Source organism: Cololabis saira, chromosome 10 (genome assembly GCF_033807715.1).
Source record: "Cololabis saira isolate AMF1-May2022 chromosome 10, fColSai1.1, whole genome shotgun sequence".
Taxonomy (NCBI): domain Eukaryota; kingdom Metazoa; phylum Chordata; class Actinopteri; order Beloniformes; family Belonidae; genus Cololabis; species Cololabis saira.
The window spans coordinates 16562397-16590122 of record NC_084596.1 but is presented as its reverse complement, the minus strand read 5'-3'; the positions used below and the strand labels follow the sequence as shown (position 1 = coordinate 16590122).

Genomic DNA, 27726 nt, shown 5'->3' with positions numbered 1-27726 from the left:
TTGCCTCCTCATCCTTTCACTTTCTCACCTCTGTTCGTTCCCGCAGCTTGTTTTCCGTCTTCGTCTCGCTGCCATGGCTACCACTGTTCTCGCTTTATGCCTATTCACTCCTCTCCTCCTCAGGCCGGCTGTTTACTCCAAAAAAGGGGCGAGTTTGGTGCATTCACACAGGGTGACAAACTAACGCAGTGTCGCTACGTTCCTGCAGCAGAAGAAGTTACGAAAGAACACAACAAAGAGCTGCATTTGGCTTTGAATGTGTGTGTGTTGGCAGTCGGTCTGCAGTTTTACACCACGAGGATAAAGCTTTCTCACCAGGCCTGTCACTTCTTTTCATGTTCTGGTGTCGAAGTCTATAAAATATCAAGTCTATAAAATGGTCATTACTGAAATGAACTCATTCCACCTGTGTTTGGAGATCAGGAGAACATTTGATAAATCAGACACTCCCATTAGCACCATGTATGATGTGTCACCATTTGCTAAATTGTCCTTGTTTGGTAAATTTGACCATTAATCCGTTGAAGATGAATGCAATATTTCTGCTAATGACTAAGTTTGGTTAAATTTGCATGAGAAACTGAGGATTGGATACCTTAACCTCTTTGGAGTTTCATCTCTTGGACTTTTATCTTCTGTCCTTCGTGTACGTTTTTTTAAAAGTGAACCCTGTGGATATTTAAAAAAATATCCTATACTTATCTTTTCTATTTGAACTTGTTTCAATGTTTTGTATCTTCTTTTTTTCTTATATCTGACTGTTTCTTCTTCATGTTGGGCATTTCATTGTTCCTTAAAGGAGCATGAGGCTCCTTTTAAGAAATGAGACTCTCTAGCGCCACCCTTCACCACGACGGCCGTTGGGGGTACTGCAGCCAACAGTGAAGCCGGCACGGGAGAACGGGGAGAACGCGCATGCAGCGTCATGTGACGTCACATCCGCAGCCCAGCGCGGGAAATTCGGGACAGAATTGCAGCACATTTTGCAGCACACAGCCTGTTCAAGGCAACGGACAGATATACTAGAGGGCTCATTCTTTTTGGTTTGGAACACTTCATCTGACATTATTACTAGAAAACTTAAAACGTATACAATTTTTTTTTAATAAATCCAGCCTCAAGCTCCTTTAAAGCCACCGTGTAGCAATTCCATTTCTGACCACACGGGGCAGCACCCCGTAAGAAAGTTAATGTGTAAAGTACAATAAAGTGCACCTCTAGTGGTACAAAGTGGTATCACAAGACCTGCGGGGCCCTCGCCACTCATGAGCGCAGTATTTTTAGTGTTTCTGTTGTCCACCCAGACTCTATCCCCGCATGTGGCCAGAGGTGGTACTGCTACCTCTGATCGCATCCTCCGACTAATTGCCGCCTGTCATGTCCTGTCATGCTCAAACATTAAATAAAACTGAGTTTACTGGCATAGCAGATGATAAGCATGTAAAAAAATATTGCAGATGCATTTAAGAGCCGATCCATCAACTCTTGCAGCCCACGTTGTGTCCGTGCAGAGCGGAGTCGGGATCATTTGTGAACTGGAGCAAAGAAAAAGCCATTTACTCTGATGGAAGTCAGTTTGGGCGTTCTTTGCGCTGCTCGTGACACTGAATGATGACTTCTATCGGCCCTGTTTCTTTGCCTGCTTATGAAATGATTCGACTTGACCTCAGGAATCACAGCATTTAGAGAGACGAGCAGATTGCGGTGGACATGTCATCATCTGGCGTGTCCGTGAAGGGTTTGGTGGCGGCGGTGCCTCCTGTTACTGAACAGATGGGACGGTCAGGGTTTGGTCAAAGGTCAGCAAGGCCTTGTCCCCCCCACTCCGATGCCAACGCAAACACTAAACACCTGCTCTTTTGAAAGTCCAGAACCATTCTGGGGCAGTTTTCGTTTTTTAGGGACTTGTTATCAGTCCAAGTTTCCAAAGCTTGGTTAATTCTTAATGACTGAGCGTGACAGCAGAAAAGGGAGATAAAAGAGAATTTGAAGCAAGGTTAGGGCAATTAAATTTTAAGTGACATTTATAAAGAGGCTGAACATTAAAAGACATCATTCACTTGAAGCAACAGCAGTGAGAGGGGAGATCAGTGAGAATTTTTCATGATCCGACTTTTTCGCCTGTGTCTAAATCAGGAGGCCGAAGCGCGTCCCTGTAACAGCCATAGAGAGATGTGGAGAGGCAGAGAGGCTGGATCTTTACCGGTCTCCGGGTCGTAGTCTTCAGGTGCGTCTGTTTCACCGTCGCAGTCCGCTCGACCGTCCTCGCAGTCCGTGCTCGGTGTGGTGGCGGGGACCGTGGTCGGCGCCGTGGTGGTCGCACCAAACGTGGTCATGGGGAGGGTGGAGGCGAGCGGGGTGGTGGGAAGCCCCGTGGTGGTTATTTCTGGACAGATAGATGGATGGGAGACAACGGTGAGCGATGGAGGGGAAGAAGGCTGAGAGCAGATGTTATGATGTAAGGAAAAAGGGCGGGGCTGAACTAACTATAACAGACATGGAAAAACCTACAGTATGCAACATTTACTCTGCAGTTTGCAGTTAAAAAAACGTGAGCAAATGTGACAGCAAAACATTAATTGGCACCAGTTTCTACAATTAATTACATTTATTCAATCTTGAAACCCAATACCAGCATCAAAAATGTAAAAATAATGACTACAGGGCAAAGTACGTAGAAATTCAGTTAATAATGAAAGACGTCTCTGACTGATTTCTAAGGAATATAATATGTCTTGTATGACATTAACCCCCCCCCCCCCCGGGGTCTAATTATTTGGTACAGAAAAAAAAAAATGAAGCAAAGTGTTTAAAGCATAACTTTATAACAAACGAGCCTCTGAACCGGACTGAACCGCTCTGGATCTTGGATGACTCCCTTTTAGAGATCGGTGCCTCAAGATTCTGCAGTTTTTAAATCATATTTGTGAGTCATGTCTGGTGTACCGCTGCATTTCTGTAGCTGCTGTCCAACTTTGGATTCGGTTTACAGATACAAACAAAGAAACGTTCTTACTCAATTTTGGTTCACATTGGACCAAATTACGCCGTGACTCTGAAAGCCGCGCTGAAGTTTCATGATCACTAAAAGCACCAGCTGAGGTGCCAGTGGACGAGAACAGCCGATGTGGCGCGTCCCTGCTCTCACGCAGACTACCTCAGCTGCCTGTTTGCAGATGCAGCGATCATGCTCTGTAGCCTGCGTCTATATCTGTCACATAGGTTGGAAAAAGGCTCCTGGTTTGAGAATATCATATTGTCCCTTATAGGAACCTTTGCAGAATCCTTCCTCTGACTTTAGCTGCTTTTCAACTGTGTCATTCACAGTTGACCACCGGGGTGAAGGCTTACCCAGGTTGCCCAGGAAGTTGACGGGAACACGGCCACCATAAGTCAATCAAAGTTAGCATTGGCTACCAGCTCCTTCAGAGGATCGCCGCTGAAATTTTGCATTTAACTAGGCTTGCCACCCGTCCAGTAAAATACGGAATTGTCCTTTATTTGAGAAAAAAATGTTGCGTCCCGTATTGAACTAATACGGGACACGATTTGTACCGTATTTTCATTAACTTTTACACCATATTCTAGTTGAATTATTGAAATAAATTAACTTTTACACCATATTCTAGTTGAATTATTGAAATAAATTAACTTTTACACCATATTCTAGTTGAATTATTGAAATAAGTTAACTTTTACACCATATTCTAGTTGAATTATTGAAATAAATTAACTTTTACACCATATTCTAGTTGAATTATTGAAATAAGTTAACTTTTACACCATATTCTAGTTGAATTATTGAAATAAATTAACTTTTACACCATATTCTAGTTGAATTATTGAAATAAATTAACTTTTACACCATATTCTAGTTGAATTATTGAAATAAATTAACTTTTACACCATATTCTTCACCTGTAGGCTATATTATACATCCTGGCTGATGTGGACATACATAGCATAGGAGGATATTTCAGTTGCTAGTATGGTTGTCTGTCTGTACAGTCATGCAAGTTCAATGCTATTAAAGCACTTTAAACTTTAAATCAAAGCATTTTGTTTTTTCATATAAAATAAACACATTTTTATTCAGTTTAGAAGTTTTGGGGCTTTTTTTTTGGCTCCTGCGCTGCTGAAATCAGGGCGTCCCTTATTTCTATTTCTGAAAGGTGGCGACCCTACATTTAACCGATGCTGGGTTCATAGGCGGCCTTACCTATGTTTCAACCGTTTCAGTTGAAACGGGCCCCGGCCACCAGGGGGCTTTTTTCCTTCACTTTCCCCGGACTCCTAACCGCCGGTTACCCGCAGCGAGCCAGAAACCGCATTTAAATACCAGCTCTCCCAACTACGGTTCGGAGATAAGACTGGGAATTAAGAAAGGTAACAGTAGTCTTCCGAAAGTGAGCTCTTTCTTTGGTCCAGCATCTGCACCGACTACAGCAGCGGCTGCCGCCCACTCTAATAACACCAACGCAGTAAACGCATCCATGCGTTTACTGCGTTCTTTCAGCTTATAATGCGTCACGGACGCAGGACACATAGCTGGCAAATATAGTAATAAATAGGGCCCCATATTAAATATTGAAACGGGCCCCCTGATGCCAAAGGCCGCCACTGGCTGGGTTGCTTCATGAAGCGTGGTAGCATGATAGAAGTGATAGTGGCTTGCCAATTGGCTGAGCCAACTGTCAATCATATTAGAAATACATTTAATGCTTGATATAAACTCTCCAGGTGGATAAAACAGCCTGTAAATATGTTTATTTCTGCTTCAACGCTTGACATTTTAAAAACAGAGTCAATGGAGATGAACTTGCTTTTGGAGCCAGCCTCTAGTGGCTAGTCAAGGAACTGCAAGGCCAAGTGCCGACAATCTAACTTCGTTGCAGATGAGGGTGGTATTGCTCCACTGAATGACTTTAAAATATATTAAGTGACAGCCAATAAAAAACAAACTCTTGAATAAACATTTTGACCAACTGTAATCGACTAAAACTGGACAGTTGTGAGAATGCAGGGAAAATACCCAAGATTTGAATGACATGTATAGTATTTTTCTCTGATCTCCACATAAACTCCCCCCAAACAAAACTAGAAACATGAGGATTGAAACCTTCAACTTATTTGCAGGACTGAGGGAACACTAGCAGATATTCAATGCGGTTTATGTTTAGTGACGTGCTTTTATGTAAATTAAAAACAAATGAACTTGAATTAACATACAGGATAACAATCCCAGATGGCCTGAATACATTTACAATGCGTTTTGTGAGATTTCGAGTGGGATGGAGGTTTGCCCTCACAGCGGCGCGGATGTCAGAGCAGAGGAGACGATTTAACTCGGCAGCATCGGCGATGATAGAACATCTGATGAAACGGTTGAAACCGGTCTGCAGGAACACTGTCTGGACTCGTGTATACTAACAACCAGCTCTCGAGTTATGACCCGACTTTATACGAGCATTTCTTGGTTGCAGATTGTTTATTTGCCTTATTGAATAATGTATAGACTGCAGCTCACATCTGGACACCGCTGGAGTTCTGCTGCCGTGGGACTTTCACATATAAGAGGCTTTAATCTCCTTGTTTTCTTCCGTCGCCGTTTGTGTGAGTTGGTGTTTCCCAGAAACACTAAATGAGTCGTTAATAACGAGTTTCAGTCATTAAAAGAGATTCAAATGAAGTGCTTTCCAACTGAGCCGACGTCCCACATGTTCAATTTGAAAAGTCCTTTGTTGGGAAGATCAGTTGCTGATATGAAAGCGCATATTTGGCTTGTTTAGCATTAAGGGCCCTTGAGGTTCAAACTTAATTATTATGTACATCAACGAAGCGGCAAAGTGCCGCGGAGAGCTTCGTCGCACGCACAGAACGACTCTGATCTGGATGACTGAACATGTCTGTGTCTATATGGATGTGTTTATTCAGGCAGTTTGATTGAAGAGTAGTCTAGTCTCCTGCTCTCTGTTCTCTCCTGTTCAACTACGACCATGTGGGACGGATCTGCTGCTTCTTTTCTTTCCATCTCTGTCCTTCCAAACCCAAATCTCAAGTTTCAGGTGGTGACATCTGCTCAACCGCGCTGCTTAATTAAAACAGTATGACTTTGTTTCATTTATTGACAGCAGAAATAAGCTGCCAAGAGCGTAATTTTCATCCAAGTTGAGGAAAACACCATAAAAAAAAACAAGCACAGCTCTGAAGGAGCATCACGATCGGTTTCATAAGGCAGGAGCAACAAACAAACAAAAAAACACCACAAAGTTCACATCAAATGAACAGAATCTTCATAAAAAAGGAAAATTATAGTAAAAACAACACCTTAAGTAACTCCTTGCATCTTTTTAATCATAATCTGAGCTCATCCTCTGAATTCAGGTGGGTTTTTCTGTATTTGCAGTTTGCATAATGCATAATATTGCACAATATTCCCGTGTTGTTATGCTGCTCCTGTGCAGTCAACTAGTTCAAATAGTCTTTGTCTTTAATCCTGTTAGTGTCACAAGCTGCAGTGCACGTAGGGGAATGTCATCCTTTTGGATGATGGGATTTATTTTCCATGTCGAGTGGTTTGTCCGTTGAAATTATCCCATTTACGCCTAAGACTTCGAACTGATTTAATAAAATTTGAAACGGACCACAGCGAGTCAGTAAACAAGCAGCCTGTCACTTCTTGTCTACCAGCACGAGCCTGTCAACTTGTAGTCGTGGTGCTGATCGACGTAACAACGTCGCTTAACTTCATGTTTTCATGATTCCTACCAGGCAGATCCCCAATCTCTATCACCGCCCTCAGCCCATCGTCCTCGCCCTCTCATGCATGCACACAGATCTTGTATTATCTGAGTCTTATCTTGCTCCCTGCAGGGCAACCGGATAGCCCGGCAGAGTGGTCGGGTCCTCCCTCCGCCTGCTGTCAGAGGTCGTGCCCTGCCTCCCCTGAGGCTCTGGCCGCTGCAGAACAAACCTGCCAGAGAACGCCTCACTTTTGTCGTTTTCTCACCCTCCTTCTCCACAGCGTAAGCCGTCGGTACACTGAGGCAGGCGCGTAGCCAGTAATGGGCCTGGGTGGCACTGGCCCACACACATTACTCACTGGCCCTCCCAGCCAACTTTGATCAAAATACATGTTTCGCATAAACATATTCTAAAAAATTATATGAGAAAAGGTATAAATATAAACGTGATTTGTTGTTTACTTCTGTTCAGTCTTTATTTGTTGCAGGGAGCCTTGGGACATTGCCTAATACAGGGGTCGGCAACCCAAAATGTTAAAAGAGCCATATTGGACCAAAAACACAAAAAACAAATATGTCTGGAGCCGCAAAAAATGAAAAGTCTTGTATAAGCCTTAGAATGAAGGCAACACATGCTGCATGTTTCTATATTAGTTAGAACTGGGGGAAGATTTTTTCTTTCATTATGCACTTCGAGAAAAATGTCGAGAAAAAAGTTGGAATTTTGAGAAAAAAGTCGAAATGTCAAGATTGATGTTAAAGTACAATCTTGAGAAAAAAGTCGAAATGTCGAGAAAAAAGTCGAAATCTTGAGAAAAAAGTCTAAATTTCGAGATTAAAAAGGAAGGGAAAAAAGAGAAAAAAAGAAGAAAAGAAAAAAAAGAGAAAAAAAAGGTCAAACATTTTTAAAAAAGCTCCAGGAGCCACTAGGGCAGCGCTAAAGAACCGCATGCGGCTCTAGAGCCACAGGATGCCGACCCCTGGCCTAATAGATTGCTCTGGTTCTGACAGATTGAGCTGCCTTTAGCCAACAAGCTAGCCGGCGTTGCAGCAGACTTTATCGCTACAACAATGGCTAAACAGAGTTCATTGATTAGTTATTTAAAAAAAACAAAACTTGAAGAAGGCACGCCACTGCCAGGGCCTCGGACTGAGTCCACCCAGCCCATTTCTTCACACTCCGCCCCAGAGGAGGTTATATTAGCCCTGCCGCCGGCTCGCCGGCACCAGCGTGCTCTCCCAGTCAACCTGCGGTGATGTAAGCTATGTCATGCAGTCAGAGGTGGGTAGTAACGAGTTACATTTACTCCGTTACATTTACTTGAGTAAGTTTTGGGAAATTTTGTACTTTTAGGAGTAGTTTTGAATCACTATACTTTTTACTTTTACTTGAGTAGATTTGTGAAGAAGAAACTGTTACTCTTACTCCGCTACATTAGGCTACGTTGAGCTGTTACTTTTCTTTTATCCCTTTTATCCACGTACGCGTCAATCTCATGACATCACTGGGTGATTCTTTGGGATTTGTTTTTGCATGTTTTGTCACATTTACACAGACTCAAACACACACAGAGTTTCTATGAGTTCATGGGCTTGTTCTAGTTCTGCCTGGTTAAAAAAGAAAAGTACAAAGGCTTGAAATTTTGTGCTACTTGTGCTTAATTTATTTTTTTATTCAGTTATTTTATTTATTTTATTATGTATTAAAGTACTTGAATTTACTTTAAGATTATTTTAATTTAAGCTATTATTTATTTTTTATTAATTTTAATTGATTTTATTGATTTAATTTGCCTGAAGATGATTATTTTGTACTGAAGATGATTATTTTGTACGTTTGAATGGTTGTGTTAAAAAAATAAATCAGACGTTACTCAACAGTTACTCAGTACTTGAGTAGTTTTTTCACCAAGTACTTTTTTACTTTTACTCAAGTAATTATTTGGATGACTACTTTTTACTTCTACTTGAGTCATATCATTCTGAAGTAACAGTACTTTTACTTGAGTACAATTTTTGGCTACTCTACCCACCTCTGCATGCAGTATGTTAACACCTCTGCTGTTTGGGTTTATGTTGCTACTCTGTACAGTTAAATTGTTAATTATTGTGTTGTGCGCTGCAGAGACAATGCGCTGCCAGTTCAGCAAATAGGCTACTGGCCTATATAGACAGGTTTTCATGCTCTTTATAGTTCAGCATGTTGTGTTTAACTGTCATAATGCATTTGTAATGCAGATTACAAAGTAAAATTGACACTGCCTTTAATCTGTCATGTTTTGTGCTTGAAAGTTTTTATAAGTCTGCTTTTTCTGGGACAATATGGCCCACCCATTTTTGTCCCGGCCCACCCAAAAAAATATTTCTGCCTACGCCACTGCACTGAGGCTGCAAGCACGCTGTTACAAAAACATCAGAAAGGGCTGTTTGCATGTGCACTGGTTTCTGCTGACGTGTTTGTTCGTTGTTTTGTTTTTCCGGAGCAGTCAAACATCAAGCGTCACACGAATCAGTCCCAGACACTTGAGCTGAACTTCCAAACTCAAAGACTTCGCTGGGAAACAGAACAACTGTGTGTCTTGATATGAGACATGTCACCCCGCGATGACAGCGAGTGTCAGGAAATCAAAAGGCAGTCTTTGTTTGGGTTTGTACGATCAGCGTCAGCTGCATTCAAAGGCTGATAAAACAGACTGGAAACATCACAGACGACCCCAATTCTTATTTATTACAAAAGAAAAAGAGATATAAGAGGCATGGAAGAGGTGATGGGTAGAAGCAGGGAACAGCGGCGGGTTTGATTCGACCATCTCGCTTTCTGAGCTCTTAATTATCAGCCTAACCATTTTTTTAAATGTCGTTTTCCAGGTCTTCAAATTTATGTTTAAAAACATCCAAAATGATTCTGATGAAGAGAAATCTCCCCAGTTGAAGATGAAGAGTCAGATCTGCAATCATCGCCGTCACTGACGCCACGGTGGTGATATGTGTTTAGTAATTTCGATAAGTTCCCCTCAAACATTAAAGTAAAGCCTAATTTTCTGTAAAATGATTTCAGTATTTTATAGGCTACCGTTTAAAAAAAAGCTGAGCGGACAGTAACTCTACCCAAACCTGAACCCAGTGGGAGGTTTGGTGTAACATCAGGATGTTGTGCATGAACAGATCTGCTTCATTTTCAAACTGTGAACCTTATAAAGCGGGACTCACCGTCCAGTTCACACCCCAGCAGCTCCAGACGGAGACCCACGCCCTCGTTGGTGGCTCTCTCCGGGTAGATCCTGACGAAGCGGGTCAGGAGCGGGCCGACCGTTCTCAGCTCGGGGGTTTCGTGGTTCTGATTCCCGATGAAGACCTGAGGGAGATACAAAAAACGATTGCATTCATCATCTACCAGAAGGGAGTTTCCACATCCGACGACACGGATGAATCTGGTCCTGACCAGGTCTTAAAATAAGGCAAATTTAACCTCTGATGAACAACAACTCAAGACATTACAGTGTATAGTCCAAATAGGGCTGTTCGATTAATCGATTTTAAATCGTAATCGCGATTATGCAATTAGAACGATGTTAAAACGTGAAACTCGTAAAATCGATTTTTCACTTTTTTTTTTTTTTATTTTTATTTTATTTTTTTTTTTAATTGGAAATATAACTTACTGTATGTTTGCAAGTGCTGATTTGCTGATTTTTTTTTTCAGAGATAAAACTTTATATTTTATTATATTTTTTAAAACTTTTTTTCAACTTATTTTACAGAGTTTTGCACTTTATTCATTCATTTTGGGGAAAATGTTCAATAAAAAAACAGCATATTTGAAATCATTTCTTTGCCTTTTGTCAATTCACAAAATAATCGTAATCGAAAATCGGATTTTGAGAGAAAAAAAATCGAGATTTTATTTTTGGGCAAAATCGAACAGCCCTAAGTCCAAATAATTAAATTGCATTTGATGAACTAAACATTTATAGATGTGATTTGGGGAGTTATCTGATTCAGATGTGTCTCAAGGAGGAAAGAAACCAGCTATGGTCTCAGAGAAGTCATCTCTGATGCCAGCTGATCTGGGGAGCGTTAGGAGACGGTTTGCAACATTTGAGACAGGCGCCAATCTTCACAGGAGGAGACACTCCAGCAGTAACACTCCAAAGTCAGAATAAATAAACATAAAACAACAAAAAAACAAACCTTGAGCTGTAGCTCAGACATGGAAAGTCTCTGTTAGCATTTGAGATGTTACAGTTTAGTTTACGACAGCACAAACCAAACAAGAACAGGTTGAGACGGGTCTGGAGGAGAAAGTCTGGTTCAATAAGAACATGACAGAACTGCAAAAGTTTGCAAAGCTCCTTCTAAACAAACAAGACCTCTGGAGCAGAGCCTACCAACGGACGGACGACACTAACCTGGAGCAGCAGGTTTGCTTCAAACTAGGGATGGGCGGTATGGACTAAAAAATGTATCACGATAATTTCCGGCATTTATCCCGATAACGATTAAAAAATACCAATTCAACTCCACCTTTTCAACTATAAATCTATCTCGCTCTCAGATCCGCCATGTTTGTTACACAAATCGTCATCAACGGGAAGTCCCTTCCTTCCTCCTTTCCTTGTTTTCTCCCTTCTCCCCTTTCCTTCCTTCCTTCCTTCCTTCCTTCCTTCCTTCCTTCCTTCCTTCCTTCCTTCCTTCCTTCCTTCCTTCCTTCCTTCCTTCCTTCCTTCCTTCCTTCCTTCCTTCCTTCCTTCCTTCCTTCCTTCCTTCCTTCCTTCCTTCCTTCCTTCCTTCCTTCCTTCCTTCCTTCCTTCCTTCCTTCCTTCCTTCCTTCCTTCCTTCCTTCCTTCCTTCCTTCCTTCCTTCCTTCCTTCCTTCCTTCCTTCCTTCCTTCCTTCCTTCCTTCCCGTACGTTGTGGATTTAACGCAGAACCATAAATCATTTTTACACAAAAACTTTATCAAAGGGAATTTATCGTTTTTACCGCGAGATGACAAATTCTTATCGTGAGGAATTTTTTGGACGGTATACCGTGAACGGTAAAATATCGCCCATTCCAACTTCAAACCAAACCAAACATATCAGCACACAGATCAAACTACCGTAACCGTCAAGCCACAACTCCATTACTTAGTTACTGCTGCTGAAGTGTTTCAACAAGCTGCTGCATCGTGTTGTATGAATCTACGTAGTATCTAACACACGGCTTCTTCATCTTGCCTTAGTTCTTGTTAAAAAAGACCAATATGTGACATTTCATGCATTTTTCTTTACCTTAAGTTGGACTTCAAATGCGATTGAACCCCTTAAAGAGGGAGTAGATACTGTAGGTGCACGTTTGTAAAACACAGTCTGATCACATTTGAGGTAACATTTAGCAGAAAATGTTAATCTTTAAATGATGGTAATGCCAGCAGTAGCTGTGGATCGCTGATAAAACATGAAGCAATATGTCATTGCCACCTGTTTTTAAAAAGAAATCAATTTCCAGCTGGTTCCACGATCAAAAGAAACATGCCGGTTCGCTCAATAGAGGCAGCTCACGCCAACAGGTAGAGAAAGAAATCCTGCAGAAGCTGACAGCTGTTCCTCAAACTGCGTGGCACCCGGAGTCGCAGGAAAACCTCGGTCACTGTGTACAACACATACTTACATGCTACGTTTCTGATCTGGCAGCTGGCAGTTTGATAACACGCCAAAGCGTGCTGGAATACGGACACAAAGGGAAACGGAAGAAATCAGACGCGGAGGCCACCCTTTGATATTTCCAGCGTGGAAGGAGGATGAAGCAGCGGGACGCCAAACGTTCAACCCCTCCTCGTTTGAACTCCTGAGCTTCCCTTAAGCTTGGTTTATTAAAAGCTGAAAATATGGAAAAGTTATGGCCCCAGTATGTAAGTGTGTATATTACACAGTGAAATTATGTAAAAGCTGGCTCCACAATGGAGCTGATTAAGAGCAGGTCCACGCAGCTTCTCCGACAGGCGGTCTGATCACAGTTCTCCTCCGTGATGCAAAGCACCTCACAAGAAGGGGACATGGATAAATGTCTCCATTCTTCAGCTGCTTCATGTTTCAACGCCGTCCCGTTTGGATCTCACCCAAAACCGGAGCCGTTCCCGTGTTGGACGACGTGTCGCCGACCTGATCAGCACGTTGTGGCCCCCTCAGATTCATGATGTTGACAAGGGAACATCCAAAAAATGTGTGGAAAGTCCTGTGTGCAAAGTCAGGACCAGTGTTTCCTGTTGCCATGCCAACTGAGGGAAGACCATCAAACCCCACAGATGGTGGGAAACAATCTGATACCCCACGCTGAAAACTGACTAACACAGTTTCATTAAGTGAAAATCTTCCTTTTCTACAAATATGCATCAGTCGTCACACGGACGAGGCCTCAGTCAGATGGTCGACAAGTAGTGTGGTTTTTGTCAGCCTGTTTCAATTCTAGTTTTAGTCTAGTCTTTGGGTCAAGCTATCATTTTAGTTTTTATTAGTTTTAGTCACGTTCATTCTCCTTTTAGTCGTGTCAAGTTTCAGTCGACTAAAAGTCTGAACATTTTAGTCTTAATTTAGTCAGAATTGTCCATTTTAATCTGGTTTTAGTCAAAGATTGTATTTAGCCAAACCTATTTTACAATTCAAACAAGGTTATCTTATTATTATATTATTGTTACCTTATAGACTCAAGAATATTTTAATTCCAGATACAGAAGACGCTCTAATTTGGGTTTACAACATATTTATTTTTCACGCATTTCTCCCCATCTTTTTCTTTTTCGACTAACTTCAATTTAACTTTAGTTTTAATTGACGTGAACCTAGAGCTCTGCGTTAACGGCATCAGCCTCTAACTCTGCAGCTGCATCTTCTGGATCTGATTCCCCGCTGCAGCGACTGGGATTGAGGACTAACGTCACCCAGCAGCAGAACTAAACCAGAGGAAACTACTGAAACATGGAGATTAAGGATCTTTGTTAGAACATTTCATCTCGTCTCGTTTTGGTCAACAAAAATGAAGACAAATTTTAGCATAGTTTTATTTTAGCATAGTTTTATTTTGTAATCTACATTTTAGTCTTGTTTTTATTCGTCTACGATATTACATTATATATTTAATTATCGTTATCGTCACATGACCAGCATTTTCGTTGCGTCTCGTCTCGTTTTCCTCAGGTGATAAAGGTCCGTTGACGACGATATTTAGTCATAATTTTCGTTGACGAAAGCAAATTTACCTAGAAGCTACACTGAAAACATGCAGAGCAGATGGTTAACGTGACCTTGTAAACGCTGGATTATACAAACTAAAAGAATTGACTCAGGGATCCTCCAGACTGCTGTTTTGGTAGTTTTTGAGTTCAGCCTGAATCTCTAAAGAGAACAAGTCTTTATAAGAATGGAAACTCACTCCTGCATAACGTATGATCCCTGAAAGACGTGCACTGGTGAGGCGTGCATCTCCGCCAGCTCATTGTTCGAGGTCTGACCCCAGAGGAGCTGTCCTGTTGTGTGGACCGGCGCTGGTACTGTACACGCATGAGTACATGGGCCTCTCTCTCTGAGCCCTCCTCACTCATCTTTTTGAAGTGGTCGTGTAAGGAAAAAGGATGAAGAAAAAAGCCCAACAGGAAACTAAGCAGAGCCGCGGAGAGGTCGGATGAGAGGCATGTAGATCTCCGGCTGCAGTAAATCAGCGGGAGTGTGATTGCCCGCTCCATCCTCCGCCCTGCCATCTGGAACACATAGAGGAGGATGTTGCACCAGTGGGGCCAGCTGAGGAGGGGGAAGCTGGGTCCGGAGAGTAATGGCACGAATTTCCTCTTGCGGATAAGCGCTTACATTTTCAGAAAAGGGGTGTCGGGTTCAAATACTGCCCGAGCTGGATGGATTACACAGAATTCTGCAGGACATATTCCTGATTTTATCAGCTCCACGATAATGAATTCAGCTCTTCATTTTCAACTTTGAATTGCATACTTGAGCAAAATATTCTTCTGCACCAATATCCGCACGTATTGCTCATTTTTACGAGTGTTTCTGAGTGAATCCCGAGCAGAGGGGATTAATGCATCAGGGATCTCTCATCCATAATGGTCTTTAAATGGATTTCAGCTGATACAATTAGGGGAACGTTTGATGTCTGAATAGATATTCATGATGGGAATACAGGTGCGCAATAAAACAGACAGGTGATAGAAGACGGGGGGGAACAATATCAAAGTACCAAGCATACACTGCACGAAAATTAATCATGCACAAAACCTGCATTCGTTTCCATGACAACTGCAGCAGAAACAACATTATGAGCCCTGTTGATCCTCATTTCCCCCCAAAATATCTGTCAGTATTTGATGTTGTCTTTGTCATCATTTAAATTGGAATGTGCAAATCACCGTGTTCGGTTTTTATAAATATTTTACAAAGCTTCCCAACTTGCAGAGATGTAATAACCACAACAACATAAGTCCAGCTTACTCATTTTGCACGTGTGTGTGTTGCACTGACTAGGACCATCTTTCATTTCAAAGATAACAAGAATTCAGCCAATGAGTCTTACTGTTTTAAACCGAGTATAAATGTGGTTTCCCACAATTACGTCACATTTCCTTCTGGTGCTAGTATGCTTTCCTCAGAGACTTCTCCTTTGTTGGTTAACCTCACTTGGTGTAAGTCTTGGTTTTAAGAAGGGTCGGGGTTTTCCGGTTGCTCTTCAATCATGCATAATGCCAAAAAATGATGGCGTGGAAGGTCGACCTGTAGAGAAAGTGAATGTAGAATGTAGAGGATTTTGGAGCTTAAGGGGTGACGATCAGGTTTAAATAACGAGGTACAGGCCCCGAGGTCACGTTGTTGTCGAGCATTATTGCTGAACTCCAGCAGCCGAGGCGAGCCAGTGGACTTCAGTGAGTAACGGTGGGATTTGAGCCCCACCAGGGCTCGAAAAGAAATGCAGTGTTTTGGACCAGCTGCAGAGGTTTAACCGTGCATGAGAACAGCATGAAATCGGAACAGCCTGATTTAGCATATATAACTTAAAGAGACAAGCTGGAGATATAAAGTCTACATGGTCAGAGAGGGACTACCGGCCATCAATCATGAGATTTCTCACACAGCTGACACAGGTAAGTCTTTGAGAGTTGTAGCTCAAGCTCTTGCAGATTTATGACTGAAGAAGCCTTTGAGCAATGTTGATGACGGAGAGTCTACAGTGGCATGACCTTTATTTACCATTATTTTTGTACATGTTGAAATACTTTCCTGAGTAATATCAGATAAAGAAGATGCAGGAAACCCAATGATGGACAATCTTTCACATGTAAACACTTAAACTCCCCTTTTGTGCTGATGCAGCTCTGTGAGAAGAATGAGTAGGCTGGCCTTTTTAAAGACATCCAGCAGTGACAGAGTGCTTCAGAGCGAACATGCAGGTGTAGCGTACTCAGCTGACAGCTCATCTGTTAGGAGGAGAGTCTGTGTCGGCGAACCAACCTTGGTCTTGGTCGTGTTTTCCTCCTTGATTACGGTCCAGTCCTCTCCGTCCATGCTGTGACCCAGCTTGAACCTCTTCATGAAGACGTTACGATCGCGGTGCTTCCCCCCTTGGATGACCACACCGCTCAGCATCTTCTCCTGGCCCAGATCCACCTGTCAACCGGGTGCAGGAATGTTACACAGTACTGGTAACAGGACTGTGGATGATTAATAATTAAAAAAAAATCACCATCAACCTGTAATAAAACAATAAAAACATAAAGGAGGGAGGAGTAAATCTGGCAGCTGTAAATGGAAATATCTCCCAAACTGAACACTCGCGCTGAGTCACAAGAGAAACTCGAGCACAGCACATTATGGGAAGATGAATGTTGTAATTCTTCTTCTCCTTTTTTGATTCCTTTTGCTCTTTTTATTTCTTGAATACCAAAAAAAGGAAGAAAAGTGAAGCGATCAACTCCCAATAATGCATGTGTGGTTACAAGCTAACCCTGATTCCTCTCAAGGCGCCACCAGCTGATGAGATTTGAACTGAATAGCACGGATAAGAAAGAGATGTTTTCACACAGCAGTTTATCTCTTGCAGCTCTCAAAAAAGCAGCCTGACAAAGGAAAGCAACAGAATGCGTATGCATGCACATGGAGGAAGAGTACAGTGGAGAAGAAGAAGGAGAAACGGGAGGACGCCTTCAGCAGAATCAGATTCAGAGGACGGTCCATTTGTACGAAACTCGCTGGTCTTCTTCATAAAGTTGTGAACCAACAGAGGTGTCTTCAGTATTCACATTCATTACTCAGGTAGAAGTATAGATACTAGAGCTTAAAAATACTCCTGTAGAAGTTTTTTACTCAAGTTAAAGTATAAAAGTACTGGTTTCAAAACTACTTAAAGTATAAAAGTAAAAGTAATGTAAGGGGGAAAAAAGCCATTAAGTACAAAAGCCATTGAAAATGAATGCATCTTAGTATAATTCAAATATATTAAAGAACCATATATGTGTACTATTGAGCATTAACATGTGTTTCAGAGAGCAGGAGATATGATGACTAGTTGCCTATAAGTATTGTAATGGTGCAAAAAGTCAAACTTCAGAGGCATGTTATCATTTATCCTAACCTTTATTGGAATGTACATCCAATTTTAGTTGCAGGAATCTGAGGGCAAAGGATGTAAGAACAAAACTGGACAAGAACATCTGAAACAACCACAACCAAATTCACTCTATCCGGATGGAGCAATTTAACTGGATAGTTTTTTTTTAAAGGCCGAAATGAAATAGAGTAACAAGGCTGTTTTTAAAATGTAAGGGGTAAAAAGTACAGATAATTGCTTGAAAATGTAAGGAGTAAAAGTAAAAAGTCGTCTGAATATAATAATTAATATAATATAATAAATAATTACTCCAGTGAAGTATAGATAACCAAAATTTCTACTTAAGTAAGGTAACGAAGTATTTGTACTTCGTTACTTGACACCTCTGTGAACCAACCTGTAGCCACTCGTTCCTGAAGGGCTGCTTGGTTTGCTGCCCCGTCCAGCCCGACCTGCCCGTCAGCAGGCGGGCGTTCTCAGCCACCCAGCCTCGGTCGGCGTAGGACGACGCGCTGATCTGAGCGTCCGAGACCTGGCCCGACACCATCCCCAGCATCCCCGAACACGGGTAGTCTGCACAACGAGAGACGGGAAACTTCTAAGAGGCGTTCAAGCGTGATAAGAAATACCAAAGACATCATTATCTTGTCGCTGCTTTAGTCAGCGGTTTTAGTCAGAGCCCTCCGGGAGCTGCTGCAGCGTTTAAAGTCGGGAGTAAAAATAGCACGGAGTCAACCGTAATCTCTGAGATGGGTTCATTTGAACTGAGAAAGCATGACAAAAACCTCCTCGTATAAACAATGGTTTGTAAAAGTGTTGGACTTAAATAGTGAAAGAAGGCTGCAGTTTAGTTTTCTACTATCATATTCACAGCAACTCCTCTCTCAGTATTTCCAAGTATGACTGACATGTTTGTAAAGCGTAGCTGACGTAAGTAATAACGTGTGTGAGAGGTAATAGTAGGGTTTATTCAGGTCCACATGACCAAGGATGGAGTCGCAGCAACGTGCATGAACAAGTCAGCTGCCGTGATGCAGAACTGAGGTCCGACTCCAGTAAGACTCCCAACTAGGGATGGGCGATATTTTACCGTTCACGATAAACCGTCAAAAAAATTCCCCATGGTAAGAATTTGTCATCTCGTGGTAAAAACGATAAATTCTCGTTGATTACGTTTTTGTGTAAAGTGTAAAGGAAGGAAGGAAAGATATGAGCCTGAAAGAAAGAAAGAAATGAGCCTGAAAGAAAGAAAGAAAGAAAGGAACTAAGAAAGAAAGAAATGAGCCTGAAAGAAAGGAAGAAAGAAAGATATGAAAAAGAAAGAAAGATATGAAAAAGAAAGAAAGAAATGAGCCACAAAGAAAGAAAGAAAGAAATGAGCCTCAAAGAAAGAAAGAAAGAAACTAAGAAAGAAAGAAATGAGCCTGAAAGAAAGAAAGGAAGAAAGAAAGAAAGGAAAGAAAGAAGGAAAGATATGAAAAAGAAAGAAAGAAATGAGCCTGAAAGAAAGAAAGAAACTAAGAAAGAAAGAAATGAGCCTGAAAGAAAGAAAGGAAAGAAAGAAAGAAAGAAAGAAAGAAAGAAAGAAAGAAAGAAAGAAAGAAAGATATGAAAAAGAAAGAAAGATATGAAAAAGAAAGAAAGAAATGAGCCACAAAGAAAGAAAGAAAGAAAAAACGATAAATTCCCATTGATGACGTTTAGTAGTATTTAGTATCTTTTAGAGCAGTGTTTTGGGGGCTCCAAAGACTGAATGTGGTGATAGATTTATAGTTACAAAAGTGGAGTTGAATACGTATTTTTTTTATCGTCATTCTTATCGTTATCGGGATAAATGCCAGAAATGACCGTGATACATTTTTTTGTCCATCCCTACTCCCAACCAACTGCTACACCTTCACATCATAGATAGCGGTTTGGCTCTGCAGTGAGGTCGTAGCGATCGTTTGTGAGATGTTAAAATCTTGGGGGGGCCACCTCCCATCTGATTCCTGGTGGCGGTTGGGCCCAGACTGTCTCTCATCCCGGGGAAAAAAACCCCAAAACTTGTGTGTCACTGAACTTGTGTTCTGCTCTTGGATAAAAGTTCCCATAATCCCTCTAATACAGCAGGTAGTGGGCTCTCACTCGATGTTTTTCTGCAATCAAACCGTAGGATCTGAAGTGTATCTGGCTTGAGGGGCTTTTCTGTCTGTGCATCACTCTGGACTCATATTGCACATCCATCTGTCCCCCCCCCCCCCCTCTTTGTTTTGTACGTCAATCGTACGGAGACGAAAGGCAACTGGTAGCAGAATGATGGGAACATGATGAAAGCCCTGCCTTGTGTGCATTTTAACACCAACAGACTCACTGACAATTGAAAACTTATGATCTTGAGCGTGATGCACAATCTGCTGAACAACAAGGACAGCTTGCGTCCTCTAACGTTCCCATTTTAACAGTATCAAAACATTCTGGGATAAAGGCTGGAAACTGGAGTCGAACTTTTCTCGGAGCAGTTGGTGAAACTTTATTACGCTCGGATGGAGTTGTCATTGTGAGCCGAGTTAAATCCATTCATCTCAACTAGATAGATTTAATATCTAGCCTTGAGCATATAGGGTGATACTCGCGCTTGACAAATGCTTCCACAGGTGCTTCTGCCATTTAACAACGTCTCCAGAGGTCGCACTCTCCTCCATGAAGGGAAAATATAGCGACCATACTTCGCCGACTGTGTCACTATATCTCCTGAATCACCTGTCCAGCGCAGCTCGTGCTCCGATGAGTTATGTCAACTTCTCAGGGCTCCTTCTGAGTCACTAGTGGCACATCAAAGGCTGAAACTAATATGAGAGCAAGAGTAATGAGGCAGGAGGATTCTGCTCTGCTTTACTGTAATGAATAACGGTGTCCTTCTGCGAGGGCTTTATGCTCCCTCTGGAAGAAATGATTATCTAAAATCAACATTCAGCAGCAGGATGTTCTCATCGCGCTGGTAATGAAGATGTTAGTCTGACTTAAGAGAGAGAAAGAGAGAGTACCGTCTAACAAGAACTATAGACTGTCGTAGCTCATTCTTACGTCTCTATTGGTAAAGGCACATTTGGTATTCGTTAAAATGCAACAGAGCTTTAGAGAAGTGTTTGTAAGATGTGGAAAAATACAATATAGTTCACTATGCATTAGGGCTGGGCGATATGGACCAAAAGTCATATCTCGATATTTTCTAGCTGAATGGCGATACTCGATATATATCAATATTTTTTCTGTGCCATAATTGGGATTTCCCCCAAAGCATTATAGCATAGCATCTCCGTTAGCTTCATTTTTTCTGAGGCAAACCCTTAAAAAAACAGTCAGTTTTAATACAAAGCCTCGTGCCAAATGTCACACAGGTACCTTTATTAACAGAGGTCTGCACAATATCAAAATGTATAAAACAAATGAAATAAATATAAACTGCCTGCATATATAGAATAAAAATGCTTCTTGAATAAAATAAAACAAATATCCCTTTCCTGCATGACAATTAAATTAAAATACACACATACAGACAGTAACAGGCAGACTTTTCCACTGAGGTTGTGCAAATCTCAAATAAAACATTCAAGTCAATTTGTCACAAAATAAGCTATATAAAAAATCATTAAAAAAAAAAATATATATATTTTTTTAATAATCGATATAAACGATATTGTCTCGTACCATATCGCGTTTGAAAATATATCGATATATATTAAAATCTCGATATATCGACCAGCCCTACTATGCATGTTATAAAAAAAGGTTTAATGTTAGTGTTCTGGATGAAAAAAAAAAGAATTCTTACAGTGTATATTTTACATGTTAAAACAAAAAACATGTAAAAAGATTTATTCCAGCATGGAAAGCCGTTGTCTGAGTCAGTGGACCCAGGTTTCAGACACTTGGCTGACTCTCGTTCTTGTCAGTGTTACCTGACGTCCTGCAGCCGTAGATCTCGAAGCGCATACAGATGCCTTGCTCCCAGTTCATGGGCCGGATACGGATGTAGCGAGTCAGGGTCTGTTTGGGGAGGAAGGCGCGGACCTCGTTTGTTGGGTTGTAGTTCCCCTGAAAGATCTGGAGAAAAAAAACAACAAAAAAAAAAAAAACAGGAAAGAAAGTTGAGACCTTTTGTTGAGTCACTTTTCACACGTTTCATCTGTAAAACTGCTTTTACTGCAACTAAAACTGGAAAAACTTGAGTAAAATATGTTTTTAAAAAAGTCACAAAACCACATATTTAAACATTAATACGGATTATATCAGAAATATAATACTTTTATTATAGGCATGTGAACCATGACTTTCTCCATCACTGGTCAGGAAACGTCTGAATCAAGCTGTGATAACTAAATGTCACCAATGCATGTATAACAAAATGCTCTTTTGTTGCATTGACTAAATATGTCATTTATAGATGACAAGGCTTTTGAATTTCTTTAAAAAGTTGCCGGTTAGCTTAAAAAAAACATGAATTCTGCTCATGTTTGAGCGGTGGGATTAGTCAAGGCTCCGTTAGGCCTGCAGCCTTGGAGAACACTGATTCAGCCATCCCTCCCATCGACCAGGGTGCAGAGTCGTGAATCGGTTGTCGATACTGAAAAGCGGACGCATCATTTACCTTCTGCTTGGAGCCCTCCTTCACCGTGACCCAGTCCTCCCCGTTGGAGCTCAGGTCCACTTTGTAAGAGCGGACATAGTAGTGCTTCCTGGTCTCTTTTGAGATGGCACCCTGCGTCCCGATGGCTGTGACGAACCGGAGGAACCCCAGATCCACCTGGAAACGCCAACAAATGCAAGAACAAGTTAGTTGAATGTGCCAGAGACTAATACTTCCACTGATGAAACTCTCTATTTGATGACTGCTGCAGCTGAGAAATCAGTATAAAAAAACAACCCAGAACAACAAACAGCGCACAATGAAAAAAGAAGCTTGAACATAACATTTAAACAATAGCTTTTGGAACAACAGATGCTTCAGGCAGCAATGAAAAAAAAAGAAAGCCTGCATGTCTCATAAATAAACTTATTTACCCCCCGTATGCTCAAGCATAAGGTTATGTTTTATTCAGGCTCACTGGAAATGATCACACTCCTAAAGAAAAGCAGTGGCTTTGTCAGAAAAAAAAGAGACATTTCTTCTTGAAAATTACACTCAAAATACTCGTTCAAATGTACTATTTGGTACCAACTGCTACTTCTGCTGCAGATTAAGAAATATGAAGGTAGATTTGCGTCTTTATTATTAAAAAAAAAAATGTGTCTTCAATCAAAAAAAATATGTTAAATAAATAATAAAAGCCTTCAGTTGAATTAAAAAAAATATTTTCAATCAAATAATAAGTATTTGAGTAAAAAAAAAATATTTGAACACTCCTTTTCTTTGATTAAAAAAGTGTTTTTTTTGATTGAAGTGGATTTTCTTTTAATTGAAAATATTTTTTTTTTGATTGACTTTTTTATTGTAATATTTTTTTTTTTGTGTTTGGGTCATATTATGAGTAGGACATTTGTGTCTTTATTATTCAAACGAAAAAGAAGTTGCTTTAAACAAAAAAAACCCATTTCCAATCAAAAAACCTTTATATAGAATAAATAGAGCTCAAATGTCTTTAATTTATACTATGAGCTGGAGAGATAAACAGCCTAACTGACAAACACAGCCCCTCTCAGCCACATTAAAAGCGTCACGAAACAATCTTATAATGTTTATTTCACAAGTTAACAGCCGACAAGTATTGCAAGTAATAATGACTCTGTTTAACTGGAGCAACCTCTCAGTCATGTCTTTGTCAGGCTTGCATGCGCCATAAATAACGTATAAATATACTGGAAAAAGACCGGGAAGAATTACAAAGGGGAAGCGGTACTTGCTCACATGTCTTTTATTGGCGTTTGATTTGACGATGGTATCGTATGTTTGTGTCTGAACAAAAGACTCTTTTACAACAATGGGGTAGAGCGTGACGTGTGATGTGGGTCAGGCGTCTCATCCAGGGGATTCACTGCGGTCAGGAGCCTCGGGCTGCTCATCGTAGGAGCATGTCGGGAAGAGCTTGTTTTCTTAAACACAGAGGAGCGTCCACGGCTTATAACTCATTGACAGAATGCCACGCAGGGTGTGTTTGTGTGTGTATGTCTTTGTGCATCCCTGACGGCAGGCGTGTGACCTGTGAGGTAATTGTGTGTGTGTGTGTCTTACGATTACAAAACTGTCTCAGAAAATTAGGATATTGTGATAAAGTTCTTTATTTTCTGTAATGCAATTTAAAAAACAAAAATGTCATACATTCTGGATTCATTACAAATCAACTGAAATATTGCAAGCCTTTTATTATTTTAATATTGCTGATCATGGCTTACAGTTTAAGATTAAGATTCACAGAATATTCTAATTTTGAGACAGGATATTTGAGTTTTCTTAAGCTGTACGCCATGATCAGAAATATTAAAATAATAAAGGCTTGCAATATTTCAGTGGATTTGTAATGAATCCAGAATGTATGACATTTTTGTTTTTTAAATTGCATTACAGAAAATCACAATATTCTAATTTTCTGAGACAGTCCTGTAAATGAACCTAACATACACGTTTTTGGACTGTGGGAGGAAGTGGAGCATTTACAGTTTAAATCCTTGAACCACATCCAAATTATTTTGTTATATAAATGCAAAGATAGTTACTCATTTCAGTCCCTTCTAACAACAAACTTTTTCCTTTCAATCAAACCAAAAAGAACACACATCTGCCAAGTCAGCACAAGCTAATTATGCTAACACTGCACAGACATTATTACCAGCATCGTATAACATAGAAGCATCTCAAGCATCCAGTCACCATTAGTATATCTACAAACTGATTTGTGTTCAAACTTAGGAAGGATTATGAGCTAGGGGAGCTGGCTTCATACTGTAAAACTGCTGTTTTCCATCCGTTTGAGCTCACGTTTAAGCCAGGAGCAAACATGACCTCTGTAACTTATCAACCAACGTTTGGGATATTTCAAATCAAGAACGAAATAAACTTTCAGTTGCATTTGTCTTAATTAAATAATGTAAAAGTCTAAACTTTTATGACGCAGTGAGATGTAACGATTGAATTTTCACATGTACATCTTGTCTTTTTACTAAATGATCCCTTTTACAAATAAGTTCTTTATCTTCAAATGCAGTTCCAGTTACATCATGTCATGGAAAGACTTGCTTTTCTCATTAGAATCACGATTTAAGGGCTTTTTTTAATCCATTGGCCACAAACAAGGTTGTTCAAAGGCTGGAACTGAAACTGGTAGAAAAAGATGAATATAGTGATGGATATCATCAAAGAGAACAGCGGCGATAACAAGGAGCCCTACAGTCGTCGTAATGGAAGCGAGTGCTTATCTGAAATAAAAATCATTAGGTCTTTCTGCAACTTTCATACATTCATCACATCAGCTTTCCCCAACCTATTTAAAAGCATGAAATCAGTTCAAGTGTGTAATAAAAAGGCGATTCTCCATCCGACTTCCATCTCATTCCAGTTTAACTAGATTACTTGTTTATGGAGTCTGGAAATTATCAGTTGCATGCCAGAATCCAGTGTGTGGGACGCCTTTAACATGGTTTGTAATTATATGAACTCACAGACGTCGCTGTACATGGGAAGGCCCTAAAGGGCAGAAGATTCATTCTCCCACTGTTGCTTTTTCGGGAGAAGAGCAGGAAATAGCACCCTGCGGGTTCGCTTGGGCTCTGCGTCTGACACCGAGACCCCTGGGAAACCATGTCGTACGGGATCACTCCCTCCGCAGCTCTCATTTACATTCCCGGTAGATGCTTTCCCTCATATACACTAAATATACGACATAAGGCGTGGAGGTCGTGTGGAGTTTTGTTGTTAAATGCCAAATTGAGCTGCTTGGAGCGATGTTTATTATAGTATGAGAAAAGGGGGCCGGATTACTCATCTGTTACCATTTTTCCAACCCACTTAGTTCATTTTTAGACACTTTTCAAGTGAAAATAACCAACATGCTCTTCTAATTTTGAAGTGGTAGTATCCTCACTCTGTCTCATGTGAAAACTGTACACAAATAAACAGGAACAAAGAAAAGCTTTGCAGGCATTTCTCTCATTTTCTCATATTTCATCGACAAACTTGTTGAAATGTCCAGTGAAAAATTTAGCGCTAATAATACTAATAACTTTACTGGATATTACTACCAGTGCAGAGGTGGGTAGTAAAGAGTTACATTTACTCCGTTACATTTACTTGAGTAAGTTTTGGGAAATCTTGTACTTTTAGGAGTAGTTTTGAATCACTATACTTTTTACTTTTACTTGAGTAGATTTGTGAAGAAGAAACTGTTACTCTTACTCTGCTACATTAGGCTACGTTGAGCTGTTACTTTTCTTTTATACGCATACGCGTCAATCTCATGACATCACTGGGTGATTCTTTGGGAAAAATGTTTGTTTTTGCATGTTTTGTCACATATACAGACTCAAACACACACAGAGTTTCTATGAGTTCATGGGCTTGTTCTAGTTCTGCCTGGTTAAAAAAGAAAAGTACAAAGGCTTGAAATTTTGTGCTACTTGTGCTTAATTTATTTTTTATTCAGTTATTTTATTTGATTTATTTTATTATTTATTAAAGTACTTGAATTTACTTTTATTGGTTATTATTGGTTGATTATTTTAATTTAAGCTATTTTTTATTACTTTTAATTTGTTTTATTATTTTATTGATTAAATTTGCCTGAAGATGATTATTTTGTACTTTTGTCTGTTTGAATGGTTGTGTTAAATAAATCGGACGTTACTCAACAGTTACTCAATACTTGAGTAGTTTTTTCACCAAGTACTTTTTTACTTTTACTCAAGTAATTATTTGGATGACTACTTTTTACTTCTACTTGAGTCATATTATTCTGAAGTAACAGTACTTTTACTTAAGTACAATTTTTGGCTACTCTACCCACCTCTGTACCAGTGTAATAGTACACTTTTGGAAGACTGGGTGTCTGGGCAGCTACTTTAAATTATGGTTTTAATACAGTAATCTCTACTAAAGCAATTAAAGATACATATAGCAGTGTACAGGTAGTTTAAACCTGGGGACAAAAAAAGCTTAAAACTTAACTAACAGTCGCCTAAACCTAACCAAACAGCAAACTAAACTAGGTCTAAAAATAAATCCCGCCCAGGCACAGAAATGATTAGTTATAGTCAGATGTGACACAAACCCAAGTCCTCCAGGTGAAAGTCCAGAGTTTTGATACTTTATTTTAAGTAATTGATAAGTGCATGATTTACATGTCTCTTAAGTAGTCTTAAGTAGCAGAGTGTTTGTGGAAAGCTGTTAGCAGACAGTCTCATAACATGAAGGTGAATGGGAAACGTCTCAGCGGGTCATCGTTTGGCTCAAGGTTCTCCATTCTTCACGGTTCCTCCATCAGATGCCTTTCCGTGTGCTAATCAGTTGATAATGTGCCATTTATGACAGAAAACAGTCACGACTCGCACGCTGAGCTTCTTAATGAAGAAAAACGAAAAAAGGAAGGGGACTTTACTCTAGATGAAGTTAAACAGGATTAATCGCAAAACAGGACACATGCTTTAGTAGCCAAAGAGACCAAGAGATCTCATCTTTATGCCTTTGTCCTGCAATTCTCAGTTAATCTAGAAGTATTTAACAACTTGTGGTTGTATTGAACAATCACAACTACCAGCTGAGATCAGTTTATATGTGGTGCACCTGTTTCAGTTTACTGTTTTTATGCACAAAGCTGTCACAGTTTTGGTGTTTAGTTCCTGTTTTATTTTGAAACCCCATGTCCATGTGTTTAAGTTATGTCTTCTGATTGTTTGCAGCTGTGTCTCCTCAAGCCTTCGGTGTATATCTTGTCTTTCCGTCGCTCCCTGCTGGTCTCTACTGTTTCCACCCTCCTTGTGTCCTGTCAGGTTTTCTGGTTTTCCTGTGTTTTTCGTTAACCCCGCTCTGCAGCGTTTTTGTTTTTTTTTGGCATAATAAATCACTGTTTTTTGGAGCTCCTGCCTCTGCGTCTCTCCTGCATTTGGGTCCTGATCCACCACTCCGTGAAAAAAGCTACAGGTGGCTGGCTATGAAGGATGATGCTGTATTTTTATTTTCTCAAATTTTTAGGCATTTAGTGTTATGCACAAATGAAAAAGGAAAATAAAGAAATCATTCATTTTCTAACCTTTAGGTGGACAATCTTGTGCTATAAAAGGTTTTCATTTTTTTCTGCATGTGCTGAAAAACATTTCTAGCCACCGGCTCCAAATGAGTCCTCAGTGGTGATGAAAAAGTACATTTGTTCTTTCTCTACGCAGCCGTGAGGTTTCCATCCAAATCAAACAACAGACTTATTAGATCTGTT

The 27726-nt window shown here is 40.4% G+C and overlaps 1 protein-coding gene across 1 annotated transcript in view; it reads right to left on the bottom strand.

Annotated features, from left to right (window-relative positions):
• Positions 1 to 27726, bottom strand: part of LOC133452482 (neuropilin-1a-like) — a 98933-nt gene that overhangs the window by 11324 nt on the left and 59883 nt on the right. The window contains exons 7-12 of the mRNA XM_061731819.1: positions 21960 to 22115; positions 21271 to 21415; positions 17727 to 17902; positions 16234 to 16389; positions 9954 to 10098; positions 2204 to 2386 (exon numbers count right to left, since the gene is read on the bottom strand). Coding sequence (XP_061587803.1) covers positions 2204 to 2386; positions 9954 to 10098; positions 16234 to 16389; positions 17727 to 17902; positions 21271 to 21415; positions 21960 to 22115 — 961 coding nt within the window. The remainder of the gene's footprint in view (positions 1 to 2203; positions 2387 to 9953; positions 10099 to 16233; positions 16390 to 17726; positions 17903 to 21270; positions 21416 to 21959; positions 22116 to 27726) is intronic.